The sequence below is a fragment of the Erinaceus europaeus genome, chromosome 17 (genome assembly GCF_950295315.1).
Source record: "Erinaceus europaeus chromosome 17, mEriEur2.1, whole genome shotgun sequence".
In the NCBI taxonomy this organism is placed as follows: domain Eukaryota; kingdom Metazoa; phylum Chordata; class Mammalia; order Eulipotyphla; family Erinaceidae; genus Erinaceus; species Erinaceus europaeus.
The window spans coordinates 77,056,971-77,071,085 of NC_080178.1; the positions used below are offsets into that span (position 1 = coordinate 77,056,971).

Here is a 14,115-nt window from a genome sequence, read left to right on the forward strand (position 1 = left end):
TCTTGCCCCGTGAGACACTGGAGGGGAGATTACAATCACAAAGCATTTCCTTTCCATTCTCTCCGGAAACAGCAGAATTCTGTGGGATAAAAAAAAAAAGAACCTAGAAACTCTTGCATTGGAAAAAAAAAAAAAAAACAAGAAGAAAAAAGAAAAAAGAATGTGGGACCAGGCAGTGGCACACCTGGTGGAGCACATATGTTACTGGGTTCCATCCCCTGGTCCCCATCTGCAGGGAGGAAGCTTCTAGAGCTGTGAAACCATGCTGTATGCCTCTCTGTCTCTTTCTGTCCCTGTCTCTTCCTCTCCCCTCTCATTTTCTTTGTCCTGTTAAAATATGAAGAGTAAAAGTGGGCCACCAGGAGAGGTGGATTCATTGTACAGGCACCAAACTTCAGCAGTAACTCTGGTGGAAAAAAAAAAAAAAAAGCAAAACTTCAGCTGGGCAAATAGTTTAAGTGGTCGACTCTCTGACTTGCATGCTTGAAATTCCTTGTTCAACCTCAATGCCATTTATTTAAGTGTGGTGTTCTAGCTTATTTCTATTTTGTATGCAATAAAAAAATAAGTCTTTTAAAGATTAAAAAATAAATTTAAAAAGGTCTTAGGAACTTTCTACCTTGTCTTACCAAGTTGAGTCAGCTTACCAACTTAAAGACACATGGCTGCATTTCAAATTCTGTCTTGTTCTGGAGACAAGAGAGATCTTAATTGATCATTTGAAATAGGAAGGAACTTCCTTCTTCTTCCATTTATGGTCCTTGCTGAGTTCTTCACACATTCAAACCCCTTCCTTTCCTCCTCCCTTCCTTCTTTCATCCTTTCTTCCTTCTTTCATTTTTTTCCTTCCTTTTTTTAAAAAAAAATTTATTTATTTATTTATTCCCTTTTGTTACCCTTGTTGTTTTATTGTTGTAATTATTATTGTTGTCGTCGTTGTTGGACAGGACAGAGAGAAATGGAGAGAGGAGGGGAAGACAGAGAAGGGGAGAGAAAGACAGACACCTGCAGACCTGCTTCACCACCTGTGAAGCAAACCCCCTGCAGGTGAGGTGGGGAGCTGGGGGCTCGAACCGGGATCCTTAAGCTGGTCCTTGGGCTTCGCGCCACATGCGCTTAACCCGCTGAGCTACCGCCCTACTCCCTTTTTCCCTTCCTTTTGAGATACTTACGAGTTTCACACCAGAGAGCCAAAGAGGAAGAAGTCAGAGCAACATTCTGGTCCATGTAGCACCAAGTATCAGACAGGGAGCCTCAGACACACAGGTCCTGCACTCTATCAGCTGAACTTTTGGCCTGTTGGAAAAGTCATGATACATTTTTTGCATAGAAAAAGCACAGATAAATAAATAAATAAATAAATAAATAAATAAATAAATCACGACTTTTCAGACAGCCCAGTATTTCCCAGCCACATTTTACAAACTTCTCAAACAAATGTTGGGGTGTAAAATAAGCCATCATGTACCCACCTAGGCTTTTCAGATGCTAGACAAATAAACAGTTATGAGGTTGTTCAGCACTGGTACTGAACACACACAAGACCCTGGGTTTATTCTCCTGTGTTTCGTAGAAATTGATTAATTAAAAACAGAAAACGAACAGTAGAAAACCAAACTCACCTGTCATCACACTACCTAGAATAACTGAATATCCTGTTAGATATTTTTGGTTTTTGTTTGTTCCTGGAGTTTTATTGCCTCAGGCTAAGTTTTTCAGATAGAGACAGAGACAGAGGGAGAGGGGGAGAGAGAGCTATTCTTATTAGATTTCTAAGAATCTCTGTGTAATGACTAAGTACACATTTCTAGAGTTCATACTTCCTGGGTTCAAATATGCACTTTGCCTTTTACTAGATATATGAGATCTCTATGCTTCTTTTTCCTTTCTTTTTTTTATATTTATTTATTTTCCCTTTTGTTGCCCTTGTTTTATTGTTGTAGTTATTGTTATTTTTTAACACTTAAAATTTTTTTAAAATTATATTTATTTATTCCTTTTGTTGCCCTTGTTTTTTATTGTTGTTGTTGATGTCGTTGTTGGATAGGACAGAGAGAAATGGAGAGAGGAGGGGAAGACAGAGAGGGGGAGAGAAAAACAGATACCTGCAGACCTGCTTCACCGCCTGTGAAGTGACTCCCCTGCAGGTGGGGAGCTGGGGGCTCGAACTGGGATCCTTACACTGGTCTTTGCACTTCACGCCACATGCGCTTAACCCGCTGTGCTACCGCCCGACTCACCTTTTTCCTTTCTTTTTAAATTTTTTTTTAAAATTATCTTTATTTATTGGATAGAGACAGGTAGAAATCAAGAGGGAACGGGGTGATAGGGAAAGAGACAGAGAGACAACTGCAGCCTTGCTTCACCACTTGTGAAGCTTTCCCCCTGCAGGTGGGGACCAGGGGCTTGAACCTGGGTCCTTGCACATTGTAACACTGTGCGTTCAACCAGGTGCACCACCACCCGGCCCTCACCTTTTTCCTTTCTTTCCATTCTTCTCCTCCTCCTCCTTCTTGTAAAATACAAGTAAAAGAATCTACTTCAGATGGTTGAACTGTAATTTAAATCGGATAATGTATTTTAAGTGATTGGTACAGGCCAGGCTCATGGTAAGTGGTAGTAAGTGGTAGCTATTATGTATACACATGTGCAAATAAATGAAATAATACTATATATACTTTTTTTTTACGTCAAACTCATTTTCCTATGTAAATAGAAATTACAGTGGTCACATAGTATTCCATACTTTACCATTATTTATTTAGCCAAGTCTTTTTAAAATATTTATTTATTCCCTTTTGTTCCCCTTGTTGTCGTTGTTGTTGGATAGGACAGAGAGAAATGGAGAGAGGAGAGGAAGATAGAGAGGGGAGAGAAAGACAGACACCTGCAGACCTGCTTCACCGCCTGGGAAGCGACTCCCCTGCAGGTGGGGAGCCGGGGGCTCGAACCAAGATCCTTACACCTGTCCTTGCGCTTTGCGCCACCTGCGCTTAACCCGCTGTGTTACCGCCTGACTCCCTTAGCCGAGTCTTTATCGTTGAATTGCTGGGTAGTTTTTGATTTTTCATTATATAAAAGAACGCTCTGGTCAACACCCCAACTTGATACTTCCTGGCAGCCTTTCCTGAGAGGGAGTAGTGTGACTTTGGCCTCATTCAGTCTTCTGGGTGCCGGGCTTCCAAAACAGTGCATTGCACAGAATCTGACAGACACGTTCTAGCCAGGCTTCTGTTTTCTGTTCAGGAAAGGGGGCACTGCTCTTTTCTGTCTGGGCCTTTGCTTCCCCATCTATAAAAGGAGGACTCTGATAGGAGAGCTCTCTGGGTGCCTTGTTTACCCGAAGGCTCTGTGATTTTCAGATGTACCTCCACTCAGCTGTGTATTCCTCCAGCTCCATCACGGCCTTCCTGGGGGCTGTGTGCGCACACGCTTGAGTGTGTGTCTCAGCTTCTATTCTTAGCAGTGTGATCTTTAAGCAAGGAATAGATCTGTGCGTCTGTCTCATATCACATGCATGCAGCTCCTTCTGGACTGTCTCATTCTTCCCCAACCACTCACTCCCATTAGAAGTCGTGGCCCATTAAGGGAATAAGTAGTTGGTGCTTTTCCATCAACCACGATAAGAATCGAATGCTCGCTCATCTGGGAGCTTGACCCTCTTTGATCACCAGGCCAGCTCAGTTCTAGCTGAGACAGCTATAGATTAGGTCAATGGAATCTTGGTTTCAGCAACTATCTCCCCTTCGCCACCCCCAGATCCTTTCTCTGGGATGGACCAGGGATGCTATTTGGGCAATGATGGTTTTTAGGGAAGATGAGTAACCAGCATTCCAGAGGAGAAGGTCACTATACTAAAATAAGGAGTGGACACGAGTATGTCATCTCTCTTCCAAGGAAATACATTGCGGAACTGTCTGAGATGTCCTTTGGATTTTTAAATATACAAATTTAGATTCTTACATTCTGCCACCTCAGAAGTTTTTTTTTTTTTAAAAAGATTCTATTTATTTATTAATTAGAAAGATAATAGGAGAGAAAGCGAAAGAATGAGGCATCACTCTGGTCCATGTGCTGTCGGGGATTGAAGTCAAGACCTCATCCTTGAGAGTCTGAGAGTCTAATGCTTTATCCACGGCACCACTTCCCCAGACTACCCACCTCAGAAATTCTTATTTAGCAGGTTTGGAGGTGGAATCCAGCGTCTTCATTTTAAAACAATACAGGGGACCGAGCTGTGTTTTCAAGGCGGAAGACACAGGCATACATATGGTAGTAGGATTTTCAGACCCTCAAAGCCCACAAAGGCCACACTGATAGCATCAGAGGCAAGGGGTGTTTTATGTGAGTACTGATGACTTGGAAAGTGGAGGCCTCTCTATCTTTTCAAAAGGGCTGCTGTCCTTAACCTTCACTCAGCTGTCATGTGACAGACTGGCTCAGTGTTGCTAGAGGTTTTGCTTTTACATTGCCCACCTCTTCCAACTCTCTCTCTCTCTTCCTTTCTCTTTCAAGTTAAAAAGCCAGATGTGTGTGTGTGTGTGTGTGTGTGTGTGTGTGTATGTGTGTGTGCGCGTGTGTGCGCACAGACGTGGGCTATCCTGTTTTTCAATATTGACAATCATTTCAATTTTTTAAATTAAATATTGGCCCTAAAAAAAAATCCATTGGGAAGGGAATCGGGTGGCAGCGCAGCAGGTTAAGCGCAAGGACTGGCACTAGGATCCCGGTTCGAGCCCCCGGCTCCCCACCTGCAGGGGAGTCACTTCACAGGCGGTGAAGCAGGTCTGCAGGTGTCTGTCTTTCTCTTCCCCTCTCTGTCCTCTCCTCCTCTCTCCATTTTTCTCTGTCCTATCTAACGATGACATCAATAACAACAACAATAATAACTACAACAACAATAAAAAAACACTTTATTAAATTTATTTTTTTAAAAAAGCCATTGGGGGGGTGGTATGGGAGGTGGCGCAGTGGCTAAGGCACTGGACTCTCAAACATGAGGTCCTGAGTTCAATCCCCGGTAGCACATGTACCAGAGTGATGTCTGGTTCTTTTTCTTTCTCTCCTATCTTTCTCATTAATAAATAAATAAACAATCTTAAAAAAAAATCCACTTGGGGGAGTCCGGCGGTGGTGGCGGCGCACTGGGTTAAGCGCACATAGTACGAAGCGCAAGGACCTGCGCAAAGATCCGGGTTCAAGCTCCCCGGCTCCCCAACTGCAGGGGGAAAGCTTCTCAAGCAGGTGAAGCAGGTCTGCAAGTGTCTTTCTCTCCCCTTCTACCTTCCCTCCTTGTCAATTTCTCTCGGTTCTAGCAAATACATACATACATACATACATGCATAAGTGAAATTTAATTTTAAACAAAGGAAAAAATGGTGTGGTCTCAGAAGGGAGACTTGCTCCACCTCCTATTCAAGCTCTGAAAGACAACATGCTCCTAGGGGGGCTTCAACGAAGGAGGAACCAGCCTTGGCTTAAAAGCCCTCTTTTTCTCTGTTTTCTCTTTCTTTCCCTCCTTCCTTCCTTCCTTCCTCCCTTCCTCTCTATCTTCCTTTCTCTTTTTCTTTCTTTCTTTCTCCTTTTCTTTCTTTTTCTTTTCTTCCTTTCTTTCCTCCTCAGTTCTGGTTTATGGTGGTGTGGGGGATTGAACCTGGGACTTTGGAGCTTCAGGCATGTGAGTCTCTTTGCAGAACCATTATACTATCTCCCCTGCCCGCCGATGTGTTTGTGACCGTAAACTTGTATGTACAAGCTTTTTTTCCCCCTCTTTTTCCCCATTGAGTTGTGTTTTTGTGGGTATGTACTTGAGTATAGTTGGGTATATACTTGGGATGTCTGTGCTGTATGGTGACTCTGTTTTATGAGGAAGTACCCGACTGATTTCCAAATAGCTGCACCATTTGACATTATGGCCAACAGCGGATGGGGGTTCCAGTTTCTCCACATTTTGCCACCAGTTGGTTATATTCTTTCCTCTTCTTCTTATTTATCTATTGAATAAAGACAGCCAGAAATCAAGAGAGAAGGGGGTGATATATAAAGGGAGAGACTCAGACACCAGCAGCCCTCCTCCACCACTTGTAAAGCTCCCCCCTGCAGGTGGGGACTGGGGGTTCAAACTGGGGGCTGGAACCTGGTCCTTGAGCATTGTCACATGTGCAGTCCACCAGGTGTGCCATCTCCCTGAAAATCCAAGTCCACCTCCTCCTCCCCCTTCTTGTTCCCTTTCACTGGTCACACCGTCTGGTCCAGAACACCTTCAGTGCTTCTGTGCCAGATACTGTCACTAAGGAATTTTAGGAAGTTTTTGATAAGTTGTTTTTGATGAGTTCCCTCAATCAAAATACTCGTGACTGGCTTTCATTTTTTGCTATTGTTAAGCAGATAGGTTTTTCTTCTTCTTCTTCTCCTCCTTCTTCTTCTCCAGGTTTCTGGTTTTCATATCTTTTTGAAAGGAGAGATTCCGGTTTGCACCTTAAAAGGGAAAAGTCATTGAGGAAAACTCCTTGGTCGTCCTGGTTCTCAGGATTCTTGAAAAGTTCAGGGCTGGATAGACAGACACTGAGAAGCACCTGTGGGAATAATAATTGGCCCTTTACCAGCACTTTTTTTTACTTCTGTTCCTTTTTTTCTTTTTATCTCACTCCTTTTTCTCTTTGGGCATTGACAATCCCCTTTGTCATTGGGGTTTTTCTGACTACTTCTGTGTAACAGACACCTGACATTTGCTTAAAGCAACTGATTTTGTAGCATACTAAAAAATTAGAGGTGGTCCAGGAGGTGGTGTAGTGGTTAAGGCATTAGATTCTCCAGCATGAGGTCCTGAGTTTAATCCCCGACAGCACATGTACCAGAGTGACGTCTGGTTCTCCCTCTCCTGTCATTTCTCATGAATAAATAAAATCTTAAAAAAATTTTTGATTGAGTGGTCCAGGAAGAGGCACAGTGGGTAAAGCGTTGGTCTCTCAAGCACAAGGGGCTCTTTTTTTTTTTTTTTCTTTTTGCCTCCAGGGTTATTGCAGGGGCTCAGTGCCTGCACAATGAATCCACTGCTCCCGGAGGCCATTTTTTCCCATTTTGTTGCCCTTATTATTATTGTTGACATTGATGTTGTTTTTGTTGGATAGGACAGAGAGAAATGGAGAGAGGAGGGGAAGACAGAGAGGGGGAGAGAAAGACAGACACCTACAGACCTGCTTCACTGCCTGTGAAGCGACTTCCCTGCAGGTGGGGAGCCGGGGGCTCCACCTGGGACCTTTACTCCGGTCCTTGCACTTTGCACTACATGCACTTAACCCGCTGCGCTACTGCCCGACCCCCCAGGTCTTCCTTTCGAACCCCAGAAGCCAATGTGCCAGAGTGATGTCTGGTTCTTTCTCTCTCTCCTCCTATCCCTCTCATTAATAAATTAAAAAAATATTTAAAAAAAATTAGAGGGAGTCGGGCAGTAGTGCAGCGGGTTAAGCGTGGGTGGTGCTAAGCGCAAGGAACAGGGTTAGGATCCCAGTTGGAGCCCCCGGCTCCCCACCTGCAGGGGAGTCGCTTCACAGGCGGTGAAGCAGGTCTGCTGGTGTCTGTCTTTCTCTCCCCCTCTCTGTCTTCCCCTCCTCTCTCCATTTCTCTCTGTCCTATCCAACAATAACGACATCAATACCAATAATAACTACAACAAGGGCAACAAAAGGGAATAAGTAAATAAATAAATATCAAAATATTTTTTAAAAATAGAGATTTGAAAATTAAATGCATTGCTTGATCCTAGATCAATCCTGTACTGTCAAGGGGAGAACGTCTTTAATCACATTATTGAGTCATCTGACAAAAGTGGAATAAGAATGATTAGATAAAAGCATTCAATTTGGTTAAAGTTATCAAAGTGAGTAACTAACTATACAGAGGTTATATGAGATAAAATCCCCACTAGGAAATAACAGCCGGAAGTGTACCCAGTGTCCTGCAGTTGGTGGTACACTGGTGGTGGGTGAGGTATGTTGGCTCATGATTTTGGAAGGTGTAAAATTGTACTCCAGTGTGGTTCAGAAGGTGGCTCAGTGGATAAAGCATTGGACTCTCAAGCATGGAGTCCCAAGTTCAATACCTGGCAGCTCATGTACCACCTGAGTGATGTCTGGTTCTTTCTTTCTCTTCCTATCTTTCTCACTAATAAATAAATAAAATCTTAAAAAAATTGTATTCCTGAGACAACAGTTTTTAAAACAACTCCTCGATACACTAGTTTATTATTAAAAAAAAAAAAGGAAAATAAGAAAATATAAACGGAAGCACCTAGGAACAAAGAATCATACTGTGTATCACATGCTTGAATGATTAAAATTCATAAATGTGGATTACATATGTAAATATATGAGTATATATTCATATATACACAAGGGAGAGAAAAATCGGCAAGAATGACAGAGCAAGTGGGGTAAAATACCTACAGCCACTAAATTTGGGTAGAGGTGTGGAGGTACTCTCTGTACATCGATATTACTCCCCTACCCCTCCAAGCAAGAGAGAGAGAGAGAGAGAGAGTGAGTGTGATCAGGAACTAGGGAGGTGATGCAAAGGAAGGATGTTTGCTTTATATGCAAGAAATCCTAGGTTCCATCCCTTGCAGGAAATAACAACAACAAAAACAAGCTAAGCTCCATGACAGTAGAAAGCTGTATTATATTCAGCTCGTGATGTTTTTTTGGGTCAGGAAGGATGGAGATGAAGGAATCCCTGGGTGGGCTCTTCTCAGTGTGATTGCAGTCAGATACCGGCCAGAGTGGAAGTCATCAGAAGGCTTAGTTTCTGGCTGTTCGGCTGAACGTTTAATAAGCATACCTACATATGGCCTCTCTCATCAAGTTTTGCCTTTGTTTCTCCCAGAGTGAGAACCCTGAGAGAACAGAGGGAAGTTGCACGGCCCCTTCCCACCTGGCTTTGACAGTTACAGGGCACCTTTTCTGCCGTGTCCTCCTGATTTTAAGCAAGTCTTTAAGTTTTACCTGAGAATTTGCTGTCAGGTTCCAAAACGACCTTAATGCTTACTGCATGCTAGAAACTTCACTCTACATTTTCAACTTTATTTTATTAGTAATAGTGATTTATTTGTAATAGTGATTTACAAAATTCTAAGCTAACAAGGGTATAACTTCCATACTGCTCTCCACCACCAGAGTTCTGTGTCTCCATTCCCTCCATTGGAAACTGAAGTTTGGGTTGACTGTTATCTCTATAATTATCTATCTTATATATATTTGCTCTTTTTTTTTTTCTATGGTCCTGCCTTCTCTTTTTTTTTTTTTTTTTTGCCTCCAGGGTTATCGCTGGTACTACGAATCCACTGCTTTTGGAGGCCATTTATTTTTTTTTAATATTTGTATTTGGTAGGACGGAGAGAAATTGAGAGAGGAGTGGGAGCAGTTCTCTTAAGTTGCAGATATGGGTTAACTATTATTTCTACAATTAACTGTCTACATTTGTATGCATCAGCCCATTTTGTTTCCCATGAGCTCCTCTTCCAAGTGACACAGACACCTGTTACTACTTCTGAATGTCCTTCTCTGTTTTTTTCTCTCTCTGCGTCCTGATGGAGTTGGAGTTCAGAGCCCTCTGCTCATCTTCCCACTATCATTTCTCCTCCACTGAGAGTATGGATCAAAATTCCTTTTGGGGCACAGAAGGTGGGAGTTCTGGCTCCTGTAATTGCTTCTCTGCTTGACACGGGCATCGGCACATTGATCCATACTCCTAGCCTGCTGGTATCTTACCCTAATGGGATAGAGCTCTGGAGAGCTGAGGTTCAGGGACACATTGCTGAGGTCATCTGACCAGGGACGTCAGGATGGAATCATGATAGCCCTGCAACTTGATGGCTGAAATACAGCAAGACAAAGTGGGACAAAATGTTTAAAGAATAAGAACCAAAAAGTAGGAACAAAGCAGATGAGAATAGGGATCTTAGAGTGGAAGGAAGTTAGGTAGTTCATTTTAGGCATGTTCCTAGGGGTCCATGACTATCATAGTTGTTGCTTAAGTTTGACAGCTAACACGGAGTTGGACAAAAATACTGTCTGAGAAGATGGCGTCATAGTAGAGAAAAGGGATAGAAAATTGGGTTAGGGCAGAGAGTAGCTCCAAATCTTGAAAAAAAAAATCTATGAATAAAATTAACTGTTTACCCTATCCACCTGACCCAGTATCTATCTATCATCTCTCTCTATATCTCTCTCTATATCTATATCTATATATATATATATATTCATATTCAGCACAGGAGCCTGTGTGACCTCTGAGCTCACAGTTCATGGCCACAGCGGGGAACATTCCAGGCTGCACCCAGTTCAGGACCCGTCTTCCTCGAGTGGCAGGGCAGGACGACCAGCCTCTCTTCGGAGAGTGGGGAAAGTGCTTATCATTTCTGGGAAGGCCCACAAGAGAGTTTATGATGACATTCTTGATGGAAGTGACCGGTGGTGGTGTGGAGAAGGATTCATTAATGGTCTAGGACCATCCTATTTGTATGGAATCCAAGGATTCCCGGATTAGGGCCCCAGATGATGAGATGATCTGGTATTGATCAAAAAGGTCATTATTAAGTGAGCAGCCAGTCTCTTGTCCTCGTCCAGCTTTTGTAGTCCCTTCTTTATTTGAGGATCTTAAACTTTCTCCCAGTTGTTTAAGTGTTGAGTGTCGTTTGTTATATGTAACCAGAATTAAGGTTTTGGGGGTCTATCTTCTTTGCTGGCCCCCTTCTCTTCCTTTCTAAATCACACCTACACCTATTACTACTGTTGAACGTCCCTCCCTTTTTATCTGTCCTTTCTCTAGATCCTGATGGAAGCAGAATTCAGGGCCCTCTGGTCATCTTCCCCTTTCATTTCACCCCCTCTGGGAGTCTGGACCAAAATTCTTTATGGGGAGCAGAAGGTGGGAGGTCTGGCTTCTGTAATTGCTTCTCTATTGGACATGCATGTTGGCAGGTGGATCCATACCCCCAGCCTGTTTCTATCTTTCCTTAATGGGGCAGGGATCTGGGGGAGGTGAGGTTCAGGGACATCTGCCCAGGCAGGTCAGGATGGAATCACAGTAGCATCTACAACTTGGTGGCTGTGGCTAAGTGAGTTTCTGAATAAATCCTTGTTGTAATTTGTGGAGTTTTCAGGTGTTTTTTCTTTTTTTTTTCTAGTCTCACAGGAGAGCAGTCTGAAGCAGCTCCTATTCCACAGCCAAATCTTCATGTTGGACACTTTATGTGCTTTACATGTACTCATTCATTTCTCTCTCTCTCTCTCTTTTTTTTTTTCAGATCTGAAAATGTCTTTATTTCTTATAAAATGAATTCCAGGAAGGTTAAAAAGCAATGCCAGAGGGTATAGGTGCAAAACTGGCTGTAGTCTCATTTCTCTCTTACTGACACTCTCCTCTCAAGTCTTCATCAAGTAGGTAGTGTTACTGTTCCTACAAATTTAGAGAAACTGAGGCAAAGTTAAAAGTGTTACTATCACTTCAATGATAGAAGACATAGGATTTGAGGATTAAAAAATTAATTAATGTATTTATTTATTTTCCCTTTTGCTGCTCTTGTTGTTTTACTGTTGTAGTTATTGTTGTTGTTATTGATGTCGTCGTTGTTGGATAGGACAGAGGGAAATAGAGAGAGGGGAGGACAATAGAGAGGGGGAGAGAAAGATAGACACCTGCAGACCCGCTTCAAGGCCTGTGAAATGGCTCCCCTGCAGGTGGGGAGCGGGGGCTCGAACCGGGATCCCCACGCGGGTCCTCGAACCGGGATCCCCACGCGGGTCCTTGAGCTTTGTGCCAGGATTTTTTTCAGATCTGAAAATGTCTTTATTTCTTATAAAATGAATTCCAGGAAGGTTAAAAAGCAATGCCAGAGGGTATAGGTGCAAAACTGGCTGTAGTCTCATTTCTCTCTTACTGACACTCTCCTCTCAAGTCTTCATCAAGTAGGTAGTGTTACTGAGGATTTGAATTCAGATTTATCTGGCCCCAGAGTTCACAGTCTTAACTCCTCCCCTACACCACTTTTACATAGCTTCCATTCCTGCTACATTTGGTTGCTTGTAATCGCTGGCATGCAAACTGCCTCAGCATAATCAAAATCACTAGACACAACTTTCCCTTCTTAGCTCTGACTTTCGTGGAAATCCATTCCTCCTGGAATCCATTCCTTTTCATTATTCACCTGTCTATATCATTTATTCTTCAGGGCTGTTAGGAAAGGTCCCCTACCTGCCCAAGACAGGTTAAATAGCTTCTCATAGGTGCATTCATGCCACATGGGTTAAGTAGTGACAGCCATTATGATCCTGACTCATAACTTGCTTGTTATTTTGGCTGTCTCCATTGGATTTTCGGTTCCCCGAGGAAAGGTGCATTATTTGTTCACTAAAGGGTATCCAGCATAGGACACAGTGCTTGGTATGTCGTGGATAAATAAGCATAAACCACTTTCTTTCCCACCCTAGTCATATACAGTGACTGCATCTCTTTCACACATACACTCAGCCACCAAGATACTCTCCGGACACTGCCACAACCCTATTGTCCACGCATGTTCAAGTGCTGCGACTCACTCCCTGCTCAGTCTCTGTCGCAGTCCTCACACACCAGCACAGAGTCACTGTGACACATCTCTAATCCTCAATCACTGTCACACAGTGTTTTTCACACAACCATAGTTGACCATCTGCACTCTGAAAACGAGAATTTTACTCTCCTGCAAACTGACTTAAGATGACAACAGCTTTAGTTCTCACACATGCCTTCACAGACTGCATGTTTTATCCACACAATCTCTGATACACATAGTTATGGTGAGATAGTGTGTATACTGTCTTTGTCCACTCCTACCCAGTACTCACTCTTACACACACACACACACACACACACACACACACACACACACACACACGTGTCCCTTGGAGTCTGACACACACATACGTGTCCCTGGGGGGGTCTGACACACAAACACATGTGTCCTTGGGAGTCTGATAAACACACGTGTGTCCCCGAGACACACACACACACACATACGCACTTGAACAAACACACGTGTCCCCTGGAATCTGACACACATGTCCCTGAAACAAACGTGTGCGTGCACACACACGTCCCTGGGACAGACAGACAGACGCACACACGTGTCTCTGGGACAGACACGCATACACACGTCAACACACACACGTGTTCCTGGGAGTTTGACACACATGTCCCTGAGACACACACGCACGCACACACATGTCCCTGGGACACACACACACACACACGTGTCCCTGGGACAGGCACAAAAATACACGCTTGAACACACATGTCCCTTGGAATCTGACACACATGTCCCTGAGACACACGCGTGCACACACACATGTCCATGGGACACACACACACACGTATCCCTGGGACAGACACACAAAAATACACGCTTGAACACACATGTCCCTTGGAATCTGACGCACATGAACCTGAGACACACGTGTGCGCACACACACATGTCCCTGGGACAGACAGACACACACACACGTGTCCCTGGGAGTCTGACACACATGTCCCTGAGACACACACGTTCCTGGGACACACACACGCACTTCGGATGCCCCGCCCCGCCCCGCCCCGCCCGCCCCGCCCGCCCCGCGCATTTGCAGCCCCGCAGCCCGCAGCCCGGCCCCCAGACGGCCATTTGTAGCGGCGCTGGAGGCGGCGACCGGCAGGCGCTTCGGAGACGCCGAGAGCAGCGACCCCCGGCCGCCGCCGCCGCCCGCGGTCCCCGCGCTCTCCCCGCTTCCCGGCGCCGTGGGCGGGACTCCGAGGGCCGGGGCGCCCCGCCGCCACCCGGACTGGCCCCCGCGCCCCGCGCCCCGCGCCGGGGACCCCCCGCCCGCCCGCCCGCAGCCCGCAGCCCGCAGCCCGCAGCCCGCAGCCCCCGGCCGCGCACGTCCCCGGAGCCGCAGCCGCAGCCGGGCCGGGCCTAGGCGGGCGGCGTCCCCATGGCCGCGGCGGGCTGGCGGGACGGCTCCGGCCAGGAGAAGTACCGGCTCGTGGTGGTCGGCGGCGGCGGCGTGGGCAAGTCGGCGCTCACCATCCAGTTCATCCAGGTGCGGG

The 14,115-nt window shown here is 44.9% G+C and overlaps 1 protein-coding gene across 1 annotated transcript in view; it reads left to right on the forward strand.

Annotated features, from left to right (window-relative positions):
• The first annotated feature begins 13,933 nt into the window (after nt 1-13,933).
• The window catches only part of RRAS2 (RAS related 2), a 67,296-nt gene continuing 67,114 nt past the window's right edge, over nt 13,934-14,115 (forward strand). Inside the window, exon 1 of the mRNA XM_060177123.1 lies at nt 13,934-14,108. Within this exon, the coding sequence (XP_060033106.1) occupies nt 14,001-14,108 (108 nt within the window). The 5' untranslated portion in view covers nt 13,934-14,000. The remainder of the gene's footprint in view (nt 14,109-14,115) is intronic.